The sequence below is a fragment of the Leuresthes tenuis genome, unplaced genomic scaffold (assembly GCF_036924035.1).
Source record: "Leuresthes tenuis unplaced genomic scaffold, fLeuTen1.0.hap1 SCAF_12, whole genome shotgun sequence".
In the NCBI taxonomy this organism is placed as follows: domain Eukaryota; kingdom Metazoa; phylum Chordata; class Actinopteri; order Atheriniformes; family Atherinopsidae; genus Leuresthes; species Leuresthes tenuis.
The window spans coordinates 29519506-29541967 of record NW_027325366.1 but is presented as its reverse complement, the minus strand read 5'-3'; the positions used below and the strand labels follow the sequence as shown (position 1 = coordinate 29541967).

Genomic DNA, 22462 nt, shown 5'->3' with positions numbered 1-22462 from the left:
TGTGTATTATGCAACTTTTTTATTGTTGTAAATTCTCACTAGCGTCTTCTAAAATAGCTTAAAGCCTGTATTTATTATTTACATATGGTCTTAGGATGAATGAAAACCCCCCCAAAATTAAACAAAGATCCCACAAAAACTATGCAAGCATAGCTTTGGAAAGATTACGTAATGCTGCAGTGTCCAATAAAAGATAGTACACACTGTGTGGCAGGCCTCCAGAGATGAGAGCCGGGAGGGCTAAATAATATGATAAAACCAAAAACTTTCCACAGACTAAAACTATTCATTGAATATTGCAGATGATAATAAACCCAATATACCAGCTGTTGTTCAAAGGCAGGTAATGAAATTGACAGTTAGTTCTGGATGAATTTTGCATTTAATTTAAAAAGGTTTTTTTTCATACATTAATGGATAAGTTAAATGTTACTGACATAACTTTAAGTGGGTTTGTGGAAATGAATAAATACAGATATTTATATTTTTGCATTATGTTTATATTATATACTTTAATAATGTGCAGTAATGCTACTATTGTGTACTTGATCTGGCGTCACAAAAACCTCCATGAGCCTATGTACATCTTTATTGCAGCTTTGTTATTTAACAGTGTTGTTTACAGCACCACTGTTTATCCAAAGCTTATGAGTGACTTTTTATTTGAAAAACAGACCATATCATATTCAGCCTGCCTCTTCCAATTTTTCATGTTTTATACTGTCGGCGGTTCAGAATTCTTACTGTTGGCAGCCATGGCCTATGATAGATATGTGTCAATATGTAAACCTCTGAGATATCCAACTATCATGAGAAAAACCACTGTGAGTATTCTCCTGGTAGTGTCGTGGTTTTTCGCTGCTTGTCATATCACAGTACAGGTAATACTGAGCTTTCAATCTAAATTATGTACCTCTGATTTTAAAGGAATATTTTGTAACAATGCAATGTACACACTTCAGTGTGTGAGACCAAGAGCACTGATTATATTTGGAGTTGTTTCTTTGATTAATCTTGTACTACTTCCTATGCTCTTCACAGTTTTTACATATACAAAGATATTTACAATATCTCAACGAAGTTGTAAAGAATTCAGGAGAAAGGCTTTTGAGACCTGTTTACCTCATCTATTGGTTTTAATCAGCTTCACCAGTTTGATGACATATGATGTAACTGTAGCTCGAGTAGAATCAAATCTTCCAAAAACTGCACGCTTCATAATGACATTACAGATAATTCTGTATCATCCTTTGTTTAATCCAATCATATACGGGCTCAAAATGAAAGAGATATTCAAACATTTAAAAAAGCTCCTCTGTTGAAACAAAATGTAACTCAGTTTTGTTTCACTCATTTTTACTGTATCTTACTTGAGTGTCATAAATCTCCTGATCAGAATTTAAATGTCTTCATATGCAAAATCATTTATGTTGTTGTACTTAAGTGAAAAATCAATATTATGGTAAACATTTTACTGTTTATGTGGTCAACTAAAACTGACATAAATCAATGATTATTTAATTTGAACAACTCCAAAGGAAAGATTCATCTTTTTGTGAAATCAATTTCAGGAATGTATTTCGTTTCAATGCAGATTTATATGTTTAAATCTTTCGGCGATATCTCTTTTTATTCTAGTATAGTACTTTAGTATGTTTACTATCTGTTGTTCAAAAACATGTTAAATGTGCACATTGATGAACGATGTTCACATTTTCCATGAATTTTAAACTGTACAAAGCTGTTTGAAATGTGAAATGAGCACAGCTATTTCTTGTGGAATTGAATGACACTCTTCACAACAGTGTACTTGTTTTGTCTGCACACAATCCTACTCCGACAGAAGCAACCAGTTGTCTTTAAGTCACTCTGCCACAGTTATAAAATCTGAAATTTATCATAGTAGTGACAGTCTGGGAATGCTTTGAGCAAAAGCGAAAAATGTTCTTAATGGGCTGATTTACAGTCAAAATTTCTAACATTTAAGCCGCCTGACTAAAGAACCAAAGAGAGAGTTTTATTCAAAATTCATTTGTGTCCTTATAAATGTAAAGTACTGGTTTTACAAAAAAAATAAAAAATTAAATTAAATCAAATGAATAGTGCTTTGTATTCGTCCAACGGGCTCACCACCCGTGGTAGGGGCCAAGGGGGCCGGGTGCAATGTGAGCTGGGTAGCAGCCGAAGGCGGAGACCTTGGCGGTCTGATCCTCGGCTACTGAAGCTTGCTCTTGGGATGTGGAACGTCACCTCTCTGTAGGGGAAGGAGCCAGAGCTGGTGCGTGAGGCTGAGCAGCTCTGGTTAGATATAGTCGGACTCAACTCGACGCACGACTTGGGCTCTGGAACCAGAGCTCTTGAGAGGGGTTGGACTCTCTTTGACTCTGGAGTTACCCGTGGTGAGATGCGCAGAGCAGGTGTGGGCATACTTATTGCCCCTTGGCTGTGTGCCTGTACATTGGGGTTTACCCTGGTGGACGAAAGGGTAGCCTCCCTCCGGGTGAGGGGACGGATCCTGACTGTTTTGTTTGCTTACACACCAAACAGCAGTTCAGGGTACCTGAGTGGAGTCACTGGAGAGTGCTCCTACAAGAGACTCCCTCGTTCTGCTGGGGGACTTCAGTGCTCACGTGGGCAATGACAGTGAGACCTGGAAGGGTGTGATTGGGAGGAATGGCCCCTCCGATCTGAATCAGAGTGGTGTTCTGTTGTTGGACTTCTTTGCTCGTCATGGACTGTCCATAACAAACACCATGTTCAAGCATAAGGGTGTCCATATATGCACATGGCACCAGGACACACTAGGCCACAGTTTGATGATCGACTTTGTAGTCGTATCGTCGGACCTGTGGCCGTATGTCAGGGACACTCGGGTGAAGAGAGTCGCGGAGTTGTCAACTGATCATCACCTGGTGGTGAGTTGGCTCCGCTGGTGGGGGAGGATGCAGATCAGACCTGGCAGGCCCAAACGTATTCTGAGGGTCTTCTGGTATCGTTTGGCAGAATCCCCTGTCACATTGAGGGGGGGGGGGCATTGAGTCCGAATGGGCTATGTTCTCTGCCTCCATTGTCGAGGCGGCTGATCGGAGCTGTGGCCGTAAGGTGATCAGTGCCTGTCGTGGTGGCGGCCCCCGAACCTGCTGATGGACACCAGCGGTGACAGAAGTCGTCAAGCTGAAGAAGTAGTCCTATCGGGCCTTTTTGGCCAGTGGGACTCTGGAGCAGTTGATGGGTAGTGACAGGCCAAGCGGATCGCAGCCTCTGCGGTTGCTGAGGCAAAAACTCGGGCCTGGGATGAGTTCAGTGAGACCATGGAGAACGATTTCTGGACGGCCTCGAAGAGATTCTGGTCCACCATCCGATGTCTCAGGGGGGAAATGGTTCACCATCAACACTGTGTATGGTGGGGACGGGGCTCTGCTGACCTCAACTAGGGACGTTGTGAGTCAGTGGGGGGAATACTTTGACGACCTCCTCAAACCTACTGACACGCCTTCAGAGGAAGCAGAGTTGGAGAGCTCGGAGACAGGGCCTCCCCATTTCTGGGGTTGAGTGTGCCGAGGTGGTCAAAAGGCTCCTTGGGGGCAAGGCCCCAGGGGTGAATGAGGTCTGTCCTGAGTTTCTCAGGGCTTTGGATGTTGTATTGCTGTCTTGGCTGACACGCCTCTGCAGCATCGAGTGGACATCGGGGACAGTGCCTCTGGACTGGCAGATCAGGATGGTGGTCCCCCTCTTTAAAAAGGGGGACCAGAGGGTGTGTTCCAACTACAGGGGGATCACACTCCTCAGCCTCCCTGGTAAGGTTTATTCGTGGGTACTGGAGAGGAGGATCCGCCGGATAGTCGAATCTCAGAATCAGGTGTGGTTTTCGTCCTGGCCGTGGAACAATAGACCAGCTCTACACCCTCAGCAGGATCCAGAGGGTGCATGGGAGTACGCCCAACCAGTTTACATTTGTTTTGTGGACTTGGAGAAAGCGTTCGACAGTGTCCCTCGGGAAGTCCTGTGGAGGGTGCTCCGGGAGTATGGAGTGCCGGACCCCTTGATAAGGGCTGTTCAGTCTCTGTATGACCGGTGTCAGAGTTTGGTCCGCACTGCCGGCAATAAGCTGGATGTATTTCCTGTGAGGGCTGGACTCCGTCAGGGCTGCCCTTTGTCACTGATTCTGTGCAGATGCTGTGGTTTATGGTTGGTTTGGCTGGGAAGACAAGCAGTTCAGTTTTTGAGAGGTTTAATTGGAGGTGATGGACTTTCATCCATTTTGATATGTCAGAGAGGCAGTCTGAGATTTGTGCTGAGACCGTTCGGTCATCAGGGGGGAATGACAAATAGAGCTGAGTATCGTCAGCATAGCAGTGGTATAAGAAGCTAGTTGATCGGATGATCTGGCCTAGTGAGGTGATATCACAAAGACAAGAGGTCCCAGTACTGAACTTTGGGGGATCCCTGTGGCAAGGTAGTGCGCTGCAGAAGTGTGACCATGCCAAGATACTTTGAATGACCGTCCACTAAGGTATGATTCAAACTAGGAGTGTACTCTCCCTGTGATGCCCATGCTAGAGAGTAAGGACAAATGGATGCCGTGGTTGACTGTATCAAATTTATAGCGTTAGTGTGCTTGGACTATCGATGGTTATGGCATGAAAACTATGCAGGTGTCATGTTGGAGCATACGTTTTATGGGTTAGGATGGAAAATTTTATTTCTGTTACTAAAATATCATTTTGTGTTTTTATTGATGTAATATGTTTTGTAAATTATCATATTGTTCTATTTTTTTTAAATGAGAACCTTTTACATGATATTGAGTGCACAGCTGCCATAAAAGATGTTAACGCTCAGTGCAATGACTGTTTTGTTTGTCAATTTTATGCAACTGCTGTATTTTGTGTATTATGTATATACTGCACTATATTTTATATTTTTATATTTTTTATTATTTACATATGGTCTTAGGATAATTGAAAAACAAAAAGAAATTAAACAAAGATCCCACAAAAGCTATGCGAGCATAGCTCTGGAAATATTGCGTAATGCTGCTCTGTCTAATAAAAGATAGTACACACTGTGTGGCAGGCCTCCAGAGATGAGATCCTGGAGGGGTAAATAATATGATAAAGCCAAAAACTTCCCACAGACTCAAACTATTCATTTAAAATTGCAGCGGATAACAAACCCAGTATACCAGCGGTTGTTCAAAGGCAGGTAATGAAAATGACAATCAGTGCTGGAAGAATTTTGGTCTAACTGCATAGTTTGAATTTGCACTGAGTTTGTGTTATTTATTTGTTGTTACGTTAGGTTAAGTTAAGTTAATTATTTTTTTCATACATTAATGGATACGTTAAATGTTACCGACATAACTTTAAGTGGGTTTGTGGAAATTAACAAATACAGATATTTATATTTTTGCATTATATTTATATTATATACTTTAATAATTTGTAGTAATTCTACTATTGTGTATCTGATCTGGCGTCACAAAAACCTCCATGAACCTATGTATATCTTCATTGCAGCTTTGCTATTTAATGGTGTTCTTTACAGCACCACTATTTATCCAAAGCTTTTGGTTGACTTTTTATCTGAAAAACAGACCATATCATATCCTGCGTGCCTCTTCCAGTATTTCATGTTTTATTTAATTACTGGCTCAGAATTCTTACTGTTGGCAGCCATGGCCTATGATAGATATGTGTCAATATGTAAACCTCTGACATATCCAACTATTATGAGAAAAACCACTGTGAGTATTCTCCTGGTTATGGCGTTTTTTTTATCTGCTTGTCATATCACAGTACAGGTAATACTGAGTTTTCAAGCTAAATTATGTTACTTTGAATTTCAAGGAATATTTTGTAATAATTCATTTTTTGCACTTCAGTGTGTAAGACCAAGTGCACTGACTATATTTGGAGTTGTTTGTTTAATTAATCTTGTAGTACTTCCTATGCTCTTCACAGTTTTTACATATACAAAGATATTTATGATATCTCACAGAAGTTGTAAAGAATTCAGGAGAAAGGCTTTTGAGACCTGTTTCCCTCATCTACTGGTTTTAATCAGCTTCACTGGTTTGATGACATATGATGTAACTATAGCTCGTGTGCAATCAGATTTTCCAAAAACTGCACGCTTTATAATGGCATTACAAACAGTTCTGTATCATCCTTTGTTTAATCCATTCATATATGGGCTCAAAATGAAAGAAATATCCAAACATTTAAAAAGGTTGTTCAGTCAAAACAAAATGTAACTCAGTTTTGTTTCAATCATTTTCACTGTACCTTACTTGAGTATCATAAATGTCCTGATTAGAATTTAAATGTGTTCATATCCAAAATCCTTTACGTTGTTGTAATTTTAAATACCAACAATTTTACTGTATGTTGTGTAAGAACATGTTTTACATGTGTTACATTTTCCATGAACGTTTATATAAACTTTACAAAGAATTTTTAAATGTGAATTGAGCGCTTTATTATGGAATTGAACGACACTTGTCAACAGTGTACATGTTATGTCTGCACACAATCCCACTCTAACAGAAGCCAACAGACTTTATGATAATTGCTACCATATATACAGCTGATACAACTGCATTAGGACCTTACAGATGTGTGTGGTTACAGATATGTGTAGAACTGCACCAAATCACTCCTGCAGCAAATTCTAAAACTGTAGATCTAAAACAAATGTGGTGTTCACAAAATGGAGCCATAAAGGAGCTGGTGAATCCTGCCAGCTAAATCTAAAGGTTGTAATCGATGACTTTGAACAGTGAAAAACCAGTGGAGAACACATGTATAGTAAGTTTAACTTTGAATTCGGCCTTGGCACTGTCAGCTGCACATTCATCTTCACTCCCCTGTGTCATGCACTTAGTATGATTTAATCTAAGTTGATGCTTCTATAACATGGTTCTTATTTATTTAAGGTGTAATTTGCTGTTGCTGTTTTATTTGAAGTCACCGTATGCTGTCAGTGTCAATGTCAAGTGTTTGTCTCTGCTGAATAATATTTTAGCTCCACATTCAGCAGCTTGTCAAGAAGCTGAACCTGCATCTGGGTTTTTACTTCAGAAATAAGTCCTGTTTTTTTTTTTTACTGCAAAAAAAAAAAAAAAGACTTGATGCTGGTACTTTCTTGCCCCTGATTGATTAAGGTGATGTTTTGTACATGCATACATCTTCACAATGCCTTTACTCCTTGGATACTGTATGTCATGGAGCATTGAGGTTTATTATAAGTCTTAAGGCTCTGACTCATCTTTGTGACCTGAATTCTCAAGTTGCTTGGCCCGTGTTGTCTCTATGAAGACAAAATCACTGATATGTCCTCATTTATAAAGCAATTCTTCATTTGCTTCACTCTTATTGGTGCGATTATATCAAGCTGAGAAATTTTGTAATTTACAGTTTTTTCTCAGTCTCTCTGTCACAAGACCTATTTTTGTCTGTTCCTAGAGTACGACTTGAAATGAGAAAAAGGAGTTTTAGATATGCAGCTCCTGCAGCGTGGAACCTGTTGCAGGAGAAGTGGGGCCTGAGGGAGCAGGTCTCTTTAAATCTTTTCTTTTTAAAAGTAGACTGAAGGTGTTGGAGGATGATGAATCAGGTTGCAAATGCTATGATGGCTGATTTTTTTCTGATAGTACACTGGATATGTTGATCTGTTTCTGTAATTGTTTTGTATTGTTTGTCTGTAATTGTGTTCTATGACTTGCGGCTGTCTTGGCCAGGACATTCTTGTAAAAGAGATTTTTAATCTCAATGAGGCTTTCCAAGTTAAATAAATTTTAAACAAATAAAATAATATGCTGTAGTCAGTGTCTGGAAATGTGGACTTGCTGATAGTGGGACGATAACAGGAGAAGGCAGGCTAGCAGACTCAATAGTTATCTTGAATGCTCTGAATACAGTTTTTTGGCAGGGCCTCTTTGACCATCTAGTAGTAGAGAACAGTACCGATTCCTTACTCTATATTCCTTACATTAGGGTATTAATGTAACTGAAGTAGATAAATGTAAGCTGATTAAGCCCTGAGCCAGAATCAGATTTTATATGATAATATCAGTATTACGAATGTGGCATATGAGGGCAAAGTTGTATTTAAATGTGCTAAATTGCACTTTATTTAACAAGATAAAGTAAAGTAGGCTATGCACTTAAGACATTTTATTTTTTATTGGGAATGAAAAAGATAAATGTAGATAGGGGCATGAAACTGTTGGAGCCTCTTCCCAGTTGGACATGCATGAAACTGTCCTGTAGTCACAGATTTCGTAGCTACATCTAACTTTTCATGTTGGAGATCATTGTACATATAAGTAGGGCTACAGTCACAGCACAGACGTTAACTTTAACTCACTTGAATGTGGTCTTACTGGGCAACAGTCACGGTTAATTTACATTTTAGCCATCTTCTTAGTCTTTCGGTCTTCTCCCTTTATCAGGGGTCGCCACAGCGAGTTGATCTCACATCATCAATTTGGCACGCATGTTTTACGGCGGATGGCCTTCCTGATGCAATCTTCACCATTTATCCGGGCTTGCAACCGGCACTAGAAATACACTGGCTCGTGCTCCCCAGTGGCACTGACACTCACACCTAGGGACAATTTCACACCACTACTTGACCTAATACGCATGTTTTTTTGGGGGCAGGTGAGAGGAAGCCGGGGTACCCGGAGAGAACCCACAAACCTGGAATTGTCTTGCTGTGAGGCGACGGTGCTAACCACTACACCACCTACGCCCCTACACGTTAGCCATCTAATATCTGAAAGTAAAGAAAAATGTATGAGGACAGCTTTATTGAGAATTCAGATGTGTTAATATACACTTACGCAACTGTTTTAACAAAAGGATGAAAAAAGCTTGAACTCCACATCATGTATGGACCTTGGCCCATCTTAGTTTAGTAGAGTGTGTCCATCCGTTCATTGTCTTCCGCTTATCTGAGGTCCAGTCATGGAGAAAACAGGCTTGGAAGTAGAAACCCGGACATCCCTCCTTCCAGCAACACTTTTCACCTCCTCCTGGGGGATCCCAAGGTATTCCTAGGTCAGAGGGGATATATAATCCCTTCAGCATGTTCTGGGTGTGCCTCGGGCATCCTCCCAGTTATATGTGCCTGGTAAACCTCCAAACTGAGGCAACCAGGAGGCGTCCTAACAAGATGCCTGAACCACATCAATGGACTCCTTTCAATACAGAAGAGCAGTGGCTCTACGTCGAGTTCCCTCCAAATGGCCGAGCTCCTCACCCCATCTCTAAGGATGGGCCCAGCCACCCCTGAAGGAAACCCATTTCAGCCGCTTGTATCCACTGCCCCATTATTTCAGTCACTATCCAGATTTTGTGTCCAAAGGCGAGGGCTGGAACAAAGATATACCAGTAAATTGAAACCATCACCTTCATGCTCAGCTCCATGTGCACTACAATAGACAGGAGCAGCCCACCATTGAATTAGAGCGACCTAAGTTGGTAAAGGCTCTAGATGATAAAACACTAGCTGGTGATGGTAAAATTCAAACAAAACTGAAGTCATTATCTTTGGACCTGAGCGCTTCAGGGAGAAATTGTCTAGCTTTATAGTTTCTCTAGCTGGTATTTCCTTGGCTTCTCGTACTACAGTGAGTTACTTGGAGTTATTTTAAATCAGAATTTATAATTTGAGTCACATATAAAACAGGAAGGGCTGCCTTCTTTCACCATCATAATATTGCCAAAATATTGTGATGCAGAAAAACTAGTCCATGTATTTGTTACTTCAAGATTTGACTATAGTTCTTTATTATTGGGCTGTCCCGATATTCTCTGATCCGACCCTGTTAAATTCAGAATAGAATTTAAGATTCTTCTCCCCACATATAAAGCTCTTAATGACATTTATCACATCTTAAATATCTCATTGTAAAACATTTTACTGACAGAGAACTTTGTTCCCAAACTACAAGTTTATTTGTGGTTCCCAGAGTTTCTAAAAGTAGAATGGGAGGCAGAGCCTTCAGTTATCAGGCCCCTCTCTTCTGGAACAAGCTGCCAGTAAATCCGGGAAGCAGATACCCTCTCCACCTGTGTCAAACTTTGAATGGACACAATTGTAACAATTCATGCAGAGATGAAATTTCTCAGGTTTTTGGATAGAGAATATAGCGCAAATATGTATTTCAGTGACTGCAACGGGAAAGAGTTTATTCAGCGTCAACACTGCATTGATTCACAATATTTCTCCATATGTTTGACAGTCTGCTATATGCACTTAATATCTGTTGCATCATGGGCAACATTTAAATAAAAGTTTGACTAATTTGTGTTCGCAAAATTACGTTAATTCATAATCATTATCATTCTATTACTATTCTATAAAGGCAAAATTTTGTTCATTTATTTAAAGTAGTTTAAACCAAGAGAAAGAAATAAGAGTTAAATAACTGTTAACTAAACAAGCTACTTGTTATCCTTCTTTAAATCATGTTTCTCAGATCTCACATTTTTTATATCATATCAGGATATGGAAAGGGCAACAGTGTTCAACATGGATCAAAACAGCCATTTTCAGTAATGACATCACCAAATTGACTTTTCTCCACTTTGCCAACTTTGTTCAGCACCCCATGTTACTGCACCTCTTATTCTATGTTGTTTTATTGTTGGAATTCTTTTCACAACACCTTGTAAATTCAGATAATCTTCTGGCAGTTTAGTTGAAATCTAACTTTGAATGTGAAGTCTTGTAAAAGAAAAAAAAGGTAATTAGACCTTTATGAGGTCTAGAAACATGACAGTAAACAAAGTTTACAAATCCCCAGGCATTGATTAAACCGTTGCCATGTTATTTGTGAACACTTTAATGAGACCCATTGAGAGAGGAGTACGATAAAAACCATTTCATGGGCATTTCATGGACAGTTCACTTTGAGCTGAGCACAGCCATTTCTTTATCATAAGCGAAGAATAACTGTTTTTGTGAGGCACTGCTTTACAATTGCGTAGCCATTATGAATCAAGCAAGTGATAAATATAATGATACATATGTAACTTTTGTTGGACATGTTGAATTGTACAAATACAGATATCTATATTTCACGGTCATGTTTATTGTATATATTCTCATACTCTGCAGTAACTCTATTGTTGTGTACTTGGTCTACATTAATGAAAACCTCCATGAGCCTATGTACATTTTCATTGCAGCTTTGCTCCTAAACTGCCTTCTTTTCAGCACTAATATCTACCCAAAACTTTTAATTGACTTTTTATCTGACAAGCAGATCACATCTTTTTTGCTGTGTCATTTTCAGGCTTTTTTATATTATAGTCTAAGTGGTTCTGAATTGTTACTGCTGGCAGCCATGGCCTATGACAGGTATGTGTCTATATGCAAACCACTGCAATATTCAACCATCATGAGAAAAACAACTGTCAGAAATTTGCTGGTTTTAGCTTGGATTTTGCCTGCTTGTCAGCTTGTGCCATCAATTTTTATTATGACCACTTTAAATGTTTGTAACTTAACTTTGAAAGCAATTTTTTGTAATAATGCAGTTTCCAAACTTTACTGTATGAGCTCAAATACACTGTATGTTATTTATGGTGTGGTTATCATACTTAGCACCATACTTTTCCCGATGCTTTTTATACTTTTTACATATTTAAAAATATTGATAATATCCCATCGAAGCAGCAAAATTGTCAGAAAAAAGGCTGCACAGACGTGTACACCTCACCTGCTGGTTTTGATCAGCTTTTCATGTTTGTGGACATATGATATAGTGATAGCTCGGCTGGAAATTGATTTGCACAAAACTGCACGTTTGATATTGTCTTTACAAGTCATTTTGTATCATCCTCTCTTTAATCCGATTATATACGGCTTAAAAATGCAAAAAATCTCCAAACACATAAAGAGACTTTTCTGTAAACTCAGTGTGTCTCTCAAGACGAATGTCTGAGGATCAATAACTATGGTATAAAGTCAAAGGTCTAATTTCTTTATAATGTTGCAGTTTTTAAAAAAAAATATATATATATAAATCATAGACTATCACCAGCTTTAGTCACGTAACAAAAACCTCCTCAAAAGCCAAGTTATGTTTCCAGTAAAACATATCAAACATCCTGTTACTCAACATATAACAACATGTTACCATTTTTGCTTTAAGTGTTGTGCTTAGAAGAAAATTCTGCCATATTACAGTCTCTGCCTTCTGAGTCTTCTGAACTCTTTCAAACTACATATTGATGATGTCGCATTGTTCGTGGTAATATTTTAATCTTGATATCATAAAAAAAAAGTTTTACAGTTTATATGACTAACAGTGGATTATGACCACATTCTAACGCTTAAAATGATGATCTTGGTTCTTGAACTGTTGTTTACAATAGACTCCAGCTTGCACCTTTTCCACAATGTGTTACACTCTGATTACTGCCACCTTTCATGTGACACCACTTTCACTAACTGCATAGGAATTTATCTTTAAATATATTAACCTTAATTGTCATTATTGTCTTAAAAAATTATTTTTCTTCATATTTTAAATTAGGAAGCAAGAAGATTTGATCAGGTGCTTTTTAAAGTCCCAATTCTGTCTCGTGAAGTTGGTTAAAAATCTTTTATGTATAGAGCTCCTTTACATTAGAGTTTGCTTTAAATATTCATTCCATGTCACTTTAGTTTTCTCAGATCCAAACAAATTATTATATTTTATATAAGTGCATTACTATTCTTTTATAATTTTTTAATTATAAAAGTAAAGGCTGTAAGTCTTTTGCGCATGGTTATGCTGTTTAGTTTGTCTGTTTGTATGTATTTAGGTTGTGTAGTGTAGTGTAACGTTACAATTTCTGTCATCCTGTTTCCAATTATTGTTATTCAATTGTATATTTTAACTTCCTTGAAAATGAGATGATACATCTTAAGGGGGTTTGTCCAGATATACCTATCCACAATTTGTTTCTATTGTTATGTTCCTTCATTAGCATATTAATACTACTGAATATGTATATATTTGTAATTTTGGTTGCAAAATACAGAGTTACAAGACTTTTGTCTTTCATTTGTCTCAAGTGTATTAATTCATACTCATTAATTTAACCTGCTCATATGTAGATAATGCGTCAAATGTGATCATTGAATTAATCCTCAAAACCCCATACTACCCAGGAACTTGTTTTTGGATTTGAGCTCCCCCTGACTCTTAATGTAGGTGGATCACAGACTTCTTATTTGACAGGAGGCACCATATGAAACAGTACCTTTTACCCTCAATGCTGTATTCTCTCTCCTTTAATCTTCTCCATGCAAACCAACAACTACACCTCCAGTCTGACAAATTTATGTAATTTGCAGATAAACTCAGCGTCATTAAGGTCCTTTTTGGAGGAAAACATGCCTCTACAAGTAGCACATATGTGACAATAAAGATGATTTTGATTCTGATTCTTATCTAAAGAAAACTTATCAATAGAGAAGGTATGTTCAATAGAAGGGCAGTTATGTGATGGTCAAGTCATGAAAATAATTAATAAATAAATGTCAGGACTTAGGTTTTTGTTTCATATATTGTCTTGTCACTTTCTGTTTTATTTTGAAATATTGACGTCTCCTCTCGTTTCAGATAACTTGCCCTTCCTCCCGTGTCTATTGTCTGATTGTTTTCCCTGATTCCCTCAGTATTTCCACCTGTTCCCCTTGGCTCCTCATGTGTTAAATAGTCTTCATCTCCCTGTGTCCAGTGCCAGTTTGTCGCAACCTTCGGGTGGCAACACCCATTCCGAAATACCGCCATTCCGACATCCCGCTATTCCGACATCCCACCATTCCGACATCCCGCTATTCCGACATCCCACCATTCCGACATCCCACCATTCCGACATCCTACCATTCCGACATGCAAATGTCCCACCATTCCGACATCCCACCATTCCGACATCCCGCTATTCCGACATTCAAACGTCCCACCATTCCGACATCCCACCATTCCGACATCCCGCTATTCCGACATTCAAATGTCCCACCATTCCGACAAGGCTTTCAGTATAAGGAAATGTGCGTTACTCAACAGGCGAGTCCCTTCTTTCTGTTCATGCAATTTATATGTTTAACACATGTTTACAGATAAGCGTTATTAAAGACACAAAGTCTCGGCAACTGGAGGAGGAGAAGCAGACCGCGGTGGTTTTCAATCATACACTCCAATGCCACTTGTTTCAACTTCCGAAAATTTAATCCAGGAAATAAAGGCTTACAAATATGGATCGAAACGGCTCCATAACACGTACAAGAAACCAAAAGAAACGCAAGTTAACTAAAAGAAAGCAAATAAACAGCATGAAGTAGTCAAAATTGGTTTTACGCATGCCTATGTGCGTCTGGCACATGCGTCTTCGGGCTCTCCCACGTTTGTTTGTGGATGAAAGCTATATGTTCAGCTGTAATGTCATGTAAAAACAATCTCTACATGACATTTACTCCCAGGTGTGACCAGTTAGGTCCTTAAGATATCAACAGGCTGTATAAAGCCTTGCGCAACGGCTGTGTGTTTGTGCCAAATGCGCAAAGCCCATCCGCGCTTCCCATAATTGGAGCGAGTACTCATAAATCACGTGAATTACATGAATAAACGTTTTTACTGCATTTTGTTGTGTTTTATACGTTCTATGCTGTCATTTCTCTCCTCTCCTATTGGCAAGGCAAGGCAGAGTGCTCGCAACTGTGTCCTGTGCAGTAGCCGTGATCTGTAATTGCAATTATTACTTTTGCATATGATGACAGCGGGCAAAAGACGCATGGGCTCTGTGGAGAGCTCCACTCCAGCTGGCCGCTGTGACAGCTCACTGACACTGTATTTCTGCTTAATCAGTTTCAGTCTCGCCAGAGTTACATTAATATCTGTATTTTTATATTTGACATTTCAGGGGATTTTGATAATAGATTATTAAAGTTTGTTTGCGAGGCTGATATGCCAAATACGCGCGCCGGCATATCAGCCTTCATTAATGTAAAATGCTTTGGGTATGGCGGTATGTTAAAAAAAAAACATACCGCCATTCCGACCATAGGAGGAAACAAGTGTCGGAATGGCGGGACGTTTAATAAATAATCAAGTGTCGTCATTCCGACAATTGGAGGCCAATGTCGGAATGGCGAGATGTCGGAATGGCAGCATGTAACCGCAACCTTCAGTTCGTCACTCTAGCACTCCGAACCTTGCTTAGTTTCCGAAATATTTATTCCTTGTTGTTCCACTGAAGTGAGCGTTTCTCCTTCAGTTTTGTTTTGTTAAAGTTTTTGATTCCGTAGCCATCCTTTATTATTCTCAGTGATTATAACCTGTTTTTGGTCTCCTCCGTTTCAGGAGTGATTTTTAGTTGTAACGTTTCATAGCCCTTGGTTTTTTCTGTTTCCTGATAAATAGTTTTTAAATAAACTACCTTATCTGAACAATCCTGCATCTGTGTCCTCTATCTCCCGCTGGATCCTGATAATAAAAAAGAAACAGAAACAGTTCTGCCTCAGTGGTTGCAGTTTATTTTGGGGCTGTAGAGAAGTTATCAGACAACGTAAATTGTTATGTTCAAGCACCTGAATACAGAAAAAAATAAATTCTAAAACTAAGAGAAACTAATAATGTCAAGTAAAATTATTACTTAAAGTCACCCATGGGCACAAGCGGCGCATGGCTCCTCACGGTTGCGCACCAACGCCGACCGTAGCTCTGTGCAAAGTTCCAGGAGGATTGCCCTCAAAACGGCTGATGAACCAGTTGTCATCATGTGGCAGCAAATCCTCTCTGTCTCTGAACACACACTCTCTTCAAATTGCACCATTTGCAATGTCTTCTAATACCGCTAAAGCAGCCATTGTTTTTAATGGTATTGCACCACTTTGCACATGCTTTTATATCCACTCGTATAATTTCAGAGACGTGGGTTAATTGTTCATCCATCCATCCATCATCTGCCGCTTATCCGGGGGTCGGATCGCGGTGCAGCAGCTTGAGCAGAGAAACCCAGACGTCCCTGTCCCCGGCCACTTCCTCCAGCTCTTCCGGGGGGACCCGGATGCGGAGGAGCAGCGGTTCTAATCCGAGCCCCTCCCGGATGACTGAGCTTCTCATCCTATCTCTAAGGGAGAGCCCAGACACTCTGCGGAGGAAACCCATTTCGGCCGCTTGTATTCGTGATCCTGCTCTTTCGGTCACTACCCACAACTCGTGATCATAGGTGAGGATGGGAACGTAGATTGACCAGTAAATAGAGAGCTTCTCCTTCTTCACAACGACGGGTCGGTGCAGAGCCCGCAACACTGCAGACGCCGCACCGATCTGCCCGTCAATCTCACGCTCCATTCGTCCCTCACTCGTGAACAAGACCCCGAGATACTTGAGCTCCTCCACTTGGGGACGGATCTCATTCCCGACCCGGAGAGAGCATTCCACCCTTTTCCAGCTGAGAACCATAGTCTCGGATTTGGAGGTGCTGATTCTCATCCCAGCCGCTTCACACTCGGCTGCGAATCGCTCCAGTGAGAGCTGAAGGTCACAGCCTGTCGACGCTAACAGAACCACATCATCCGCAAAAAGCAGAGACCCGATTCTGAGGTCGCCAAATCGGACACCCTCAACGCCCTGGCTCCGCCTAGAAATTCTGTCCATAAAAGTTAGGAACAGAATCTGTGACAAAGGGCAGCCTTGACGGAGTCCAACTCTCACCGGAAACGTATCTGACTTACTGCCGGCAATGTGGACCAAACTCTGGCACCGGTCATACAGAGACCGAACGGCCCCTATCAAGGGGTCCGGCACTCCATATTCCCGGAGCACCCCCCACAGGACTCCACGAGGGACACGGTCGAACGCTTTCTCCAAGTCCACAAAACAGATGTAGACTGGTTGGGCGAACTCCCATGCACCCTCCAGGATCCTGCCGAGGGTATAGAGCTGGTCCACTGTTCCACGGCCAGGACGAAAGCCACACTGCACCTCCTGAATCCGAGGCTCGATTATCCAACGGATCCTCCTCTCCAGTACCCCCGAATAGACCTTACCAGGGAGGCTGAGGAGTGTGATACCCCTATAGTTGGAACACACCCTCCGGTCCCCCTTTTTAAAGAGGGGGACCACCACCCCGATCTGCCAGTCCAGAGGCACTGTCCCCGATATCCACGCAATGCTGCAGAGGCGTGTCAGCCAAGACAGCCCTACAACATCCAGAGCCTTGAGAAACTCAGGACGGACCTCATCCACCCCCGGGGCCTTGCAACCGAGGAGCTTTTTGACCACCTCAGCAACCTCATCCCCAGAAATGGGAGGCCCCGTCTCCGAGCTCTCCGACTCTGCCTCTTCCGAGCACGTGTTGGTAAGATTGAGGAGTTCCTCGAAGTACTCCCTCCACCGACTCACAACATCCCTAGTTGAGGTCAGCAAAGCCCCGTCCCCACTGTACACAGTGTTGACTGTGAGCCCCCCCGAGACGCTGGATGGTGGACCAGAATCTCTTCGAGGCCGTCCGGAAATCGTTCTCCATGGTCTCACCTATCAGCTGCTTCCAGGGTCCCACTGGCCAAAAAGGCCCGATAGGACTCCTTCTTCAGCTTCATGGCTTCCCTCACCACTGGTGTCCACCAGCAGGTTCGAGGGTCGACAGGCACCGACCACCTTACGGCCACAACTCCGATCAGCCGCCTCGGCAATGGAGTCACGGAAGGTGGTGGGAGTTAAAGCTCCTTCTGACGGGGGATTCTGACAAACGCTCCCAGCAGACCCTCACAATACGTTTGGGCCTGCCAGGTCTGATCGGCATCCTCCCCCACCAGCGGAGCCAACTCACCACCAGGTGGTGATCAGTTGACAGCTCCGCCCCTCTCTTCACCCGAGTGTCCAGAACATACGGCCGTAAGTCCGACGATACAACCACAAAGTCGATCATCGAACTGCGGCCAAGGGTGTCCTGGTGCCAAGTGTACATATGGACACCCTTATGCCTAAACATGGTGTTCGTTATGGACAGTCCATGACTGGCACAGAAGTCCAACAACATAACACCACTCTGATTCAGATCGGGGGGGCCGTTCCTCCCAATCACACCCCTCCAGGTCTCACTGTCATTGCCCACGTGAGCATTGAAGTCCCCCAACAGAACGAGGGAGTCTCCGGTAGGAGCATTCTCCAGTGCCTCCCCCAGAGACTCCAAAAAGGGTGGGTACTCTGAACTGTTGTTTGGCGCATAGGCACAAACAACAGTCAGGACCCGTCCCCCCACCCGAAGGCGGAGGGAGGCTACCCTCTCGTTCACTGGGGTAAACCCCAATGTACTGGCACATTGTTAATTGTTCATCAGTGTTAATTGTTCATGTGTCTCAGATGTGCACATCACGCAGTGAGGATAAATTGTGTTCACATTTATTTATTATAACAGTTTCCCACTATCACCTCTAAGTGTCGCTAAAGAATCAACAGCTGTAGAAAAGTGCGTACGACAGCCCTGACGTTGGTGTGAGGCATCTTGATACATCTGATTGTTGACGTGAAAAAGTGCGTAGCCACTTTTTTGTGTGTACGCACCCTTTGTACATGAGGCCCCTGGTGAGTACCAGATGATTTTTTTTAAGTATGTCATATTACATTATACTTTAAAACAGCTGAACTGTCTTTTTCACATGATCATAAATACTCAGCCAGTACTGAGACATCGCCTAGCATCTTCAAGAGACTGTATCCAGTTTTGGGTCTCATGAAACATTTACTACGAATCCTGCTTCTATGTCCAGTCCTCCAGAGTTTTCATAATGATGATGATGATGATGATGATTACGACGACATGTTCGATGGGAACTTTAATGAGGTCCATGGAGGGTGACACCATTCGATAAAAACAGTTAATCCTTCCGAGGACAGAGACAAAATGCTTTTTTCAGAATAAGGTAACAAGCATTCATTTATTTAAATAATCTGAGTAACAGTTATTAACATCTTAATGTTTTACAAACTACTTTTATTTACTTATATTTAATTTTCATAATTTTGATGGCTGTAAATTTGAATGTGACATATATAATTCTTGGTGGACATGTGGACGTGCAGCGATACAGATATCTTTATTTTCTGATCATGTTGACAGCCTATATTCTAATCATTTGCTGTAATGCTTCTATTGTATCCCTCATTGTTATTCACAAAAACCTCCATGAGCCTATGTACATTTTCATTGCAGCTTTGTTAATCAACTCTGTTCTTTTCAGCACGAATATCTACCCAAAGCTTTTGATTGACTTTTTATTAGAAAAACAGATCATATCTTACCAGGCTTGTCTCTTTCAGGCTTTTACATTTCACACGTTAAGCATTTCAGAATTTTTGCTGTTGGCAGCCATGTCTTATGACAGGTATGTGTCTATATGCAAGCCTCTGCAGTATCCAACCATCATGAGAACAACTACTGTGAGTATTTTTCTGGTCTTAGCTTGGCTTGTGCCTGCCTGTCATGTTGCAGTTCCAGTTATATGGACTATTAACACGAAAATCTGCAATTTTACTTTAAAATCAATTTTTTGCAACAGTGCAGTTGGCAGTATGTTCTGTGATAATTCATTGATATTCTCTATATATGCTCTAGTTGTTTTTTCAAACATTGGACTTTGTCCTATGCTTTTCATTCTGTTTACATACACAAAGATACTCCTTGTAGCTTATAAGAGTAGTGCAGAAGTCCGGAATAAGGCTTCACAGACCTGTTTACCTCATCTGCTGGTGTTAATCAACTATTCCTGTTTACTTACTTATGATGTCATTTTGATAAGAGTGGAATCTGATTTCCCAGTAGTTGCACAACTGGTTATGACACTGCAAATAATAACTTATCATCCTCTTTTCAATCCAGTCATATATGGACTAAAAATGAAAGAAATTACTAAACATCTAAAAAGATTGCTCTGTCAAGATAAAGTGAAGTAATTTATGAACACCAATGTTTTCATTCACATTTATTTTTATCGATAATGAAAATATGAAAAGAAATGGCATGGTAGGTAGTGGACACATGGATGCTCTGAACTGTTGGGAGTAATTTCTATTAAATGAACTACCTAGATTAATGTAATGAGTTTAAATCAAGTATGAAATTTGTCCTCCCAATATATCTATGGTAAACAAGAAACTTTAATATTTAAGACAATCATATTATGACCATTATCTTAGGGTTAAGTGATTAAGTTTATTTGTAATGATAGACAAGAATGTTTTTAATCTGTTTTACCATTTGTAATGTTGCCATGTGGTGTCTTTTATCATATGGTGCTTTCAAAAGATATATGAATCAGTTGGGACCCTATTATATAAAATGATTAATTAGTTAAATATCCCTGTGTATTCAATGTGTAATACTGTTAAAACTAAGATATGAGCTGTTGTAATAATTTGCTAAGGAATATATTAAATATAATTTTACACTTTCTGCTTCTTTGATTGAGTGGGTTTTCGCTCTCCAAATAAAAACAAGTAGCACAATAAGATGAACATACTTACAGGTTTTTTTGGTTCCATCCATACATTACAATTCTTGGGGTTGATCAAGGAATTATAATAAATAATATATTACACAAAGAGTGTGAAAACAAGCCGCTTGTTCCCTAGATGCACTAGACCAAAGTAAAAAAACAGTGACAAGAGAACAGATAAAGATTTAAGGAGAGGTTGTGTAATATTTTCATATGTAACAAAGCAGACAAGTGTATATGCAAGTTCTGTCAACAATTAAGAGAGGAGGGGAGCAATGGGCCCAAAAAACTCCCTAACTGACTGTGACGATGATGTGGAATCTGTTTGCGAGTGTCAGGGAGCGATGGTGCGGGAAGGTAAGACCCAGATGCAGTACTTCTCAAGAATCAAAAAGGTTTCTCAAAAAAGGATCTCAAATATACTAAAGCTGTGAATAACTTAACAAGACTATGGGAAACAAGACTATGAGGCAAAACCAGACTTAGATTTTAGTGTACAGAACATGAAAGGGAAGTGAGGATTCTGCCAAGTCTGCGACTGAACCTGGAAACCAAATGCTGTGGGGAGGTGATTGGTGATGATGTGCAGCTGTGAAGCGGAAAACAGGTGACATGAGTGAACCTAATGTGACAGGGGAAAAAACATGACCTGAAACCTGAAAACAGAACCAGAAACATAACAAATGACCTGAAAATAAGAATATTAAAACATAAACCGTGACAGCAGTATTCAGTGCTTTAGTCATAGATCGGACCATACAGAGAAGAGTGACTTTTCTTGACAGTCTGTGAATGTGGTGATGTGAACAGAAATATGGTAGAGTGATGGAAATGAAGGCGTTGGGTGGGGTCACTGAAGTCTGAAGTCAGCAGTGGTGCTTTGCCAGCAGGAAAGCAGAGTGTTATAAGGCAGCTAACTCAACCCAGTGGAAGGTTGCTTGTTGTGTGTAGAGGGTTTGAAGTTGAGACCTGGGTTTGTGTGTGTTGATACTGGCTATACTGAAGTGGGAGGACTTTATGTTGCTCTTCCAGCCTAATTTCACTCCAAAGGCATCATACTGTATACTGCTGTTTGATCAGGACCCCAGCCATTTTATATATAAACATGTTCATAGAATGTAGAATTTAGCATCAGATGCAGTCATGCAAGGTAAACATACAATACATACAAATTTGATGGATTTACACAGTGAAGTTGAGCTTTGGTTACAACTTAACTTAAGTCAATTTTTGGACTACTGTACTTGTCCCAGTATACAAACACAGGAAAGCAATCAATTCAGTGACTGAAGTTAATAACCAACCCCCACCTCCCTTAAGCTTGTGAGTACTGGGCTTGATGTGGTTGACCTATTGGGTAACAGACTAAAAAAAATTACAATTTAGCTGGTGGCAAAGTGACATCACGACAAGCAGCCAGTTCTACATGTTTTAATTAAATTCAGTTCAGTTTCTTTTGTTTCCTTTATATAGTTTCAAACCACAACTAATTTAATCTTAAGGCACTTTAAAGTTACAGTCCATCCATCCATTTTCTATACCCGCTTAATCCGTTGGTCGGGTCGCGGGGAGACTAGAGCCTATCCCAGCGGTCATCGGGCGAGAGAGGGGGTACACCCTGGGCAGGTCGCCACTCCATCACAGGGCCACACAGAGACAAACGAGACAAACAACCATGCACGCTGACACTCACTCCTAAGGACAATTTTAGAATCACCAATTAACCTGACATGCATGTTTTTGGATGGTGGGAGGAAGCCGGAGTACCCGGAGAGAACCAGTTACAGTCAAGTTCAAGCATATTTTAAATTGAATTTATTGTTTTAATCATAATCCAACAAAATAAAATTAAGTTTAATTTTTTTCATGAATCAAATTCATGTGTTTCCAATTTCAAAAAAGCTCCCGCACTAATGAAAGGAACAGATCACATCAAATCTTCTCTTCCATTCAACCC

General features: G+C 40.6%; 5 protein-coding genes across 5 annotated transcripts in view; all 5 read left to right on the top strand.

Moving 5' to 3' along the window:
* The window catches only part of gdap2 (ganglioside induced differentiation associated protein 2), a 358630-nt gene that overhangs the window by 293755 nt on the left and 42413 nt on the right, over positions 1–22462 (top strand). The gene's annotated exons all lie outside the window — the stretch shown is intronic.
* On the top strand, positions 414–1322 carry LOC140319979 (olfactory receptor 11A1-like). The gene has a single exon (XM_072397741.1). It carries the CDS (start codon positions 414–416, stop codon positions 1320–1322), a length of 909 nt encoding a protein of 302 aa, XP_072253842.1.
* On the top strand, positions 5336–6256 carry LOC140319976 (olfactory receptor 5T9-like). Its single transcript, XM_072397740.1, has one exon. It carries the CDS (start codon positions 5336–5338, stop codon positions 6254–6256), a length of 921 nt encoding a protein of 306 aa, XP_072253841.1.
* On the top strand, positions 11006–11959 carry LOC140319251 (olfactory receptor 2T1-like). The gene has a single exon (XM_072396844.1). The coding sequence runs from the start codon at positions 11006–11008 to the stop codon at positions 11957–11959; it is 954 nt and encodes a 317-aa protein (XP_072252945.1).
* On the top strand, positions 19037–19963 carry LOC140319250 (olfactory receptor 6N2-like). Its single transcript, XM_072396843.1, has one exon. It carries the CDS (start codon positions 19037–19039, stop codon positions 19961–19963), a length of 927 nt encoding a protein of 308 aa, XP_072252944.1.

Excerpts from the sequence above, each read along its gene's own strand:
- LOC140319979 (XM_072397741.1), top strand. The coding sequence starts at position 414 with ATGGATAAGTTAAATGTTACTGACATAACTTTAAGTGGGTTTGTGGAA.
- LOC140319976 (XM_072397740.1), top strand. The coding sequence starts at position 5,336 with ATGGATACGTTAAATGTTACCGACATAACTTTAAGTGGGTTTGTGGAA.
- LOC140319251 (XM_072396844.1), top strand. The coding sequence starts at position 11,006 with ATGAATCAAGCAAGTGATAAATATAATGATACATATGTAACTTTTGTT.
- LOC140319250 (XM_072396843.1), top strand. The coding sequence starts at position 19,037 with ATGGCTGTAAATTTGAATGTGACATATATAATTCTTGGTGGACATGTG.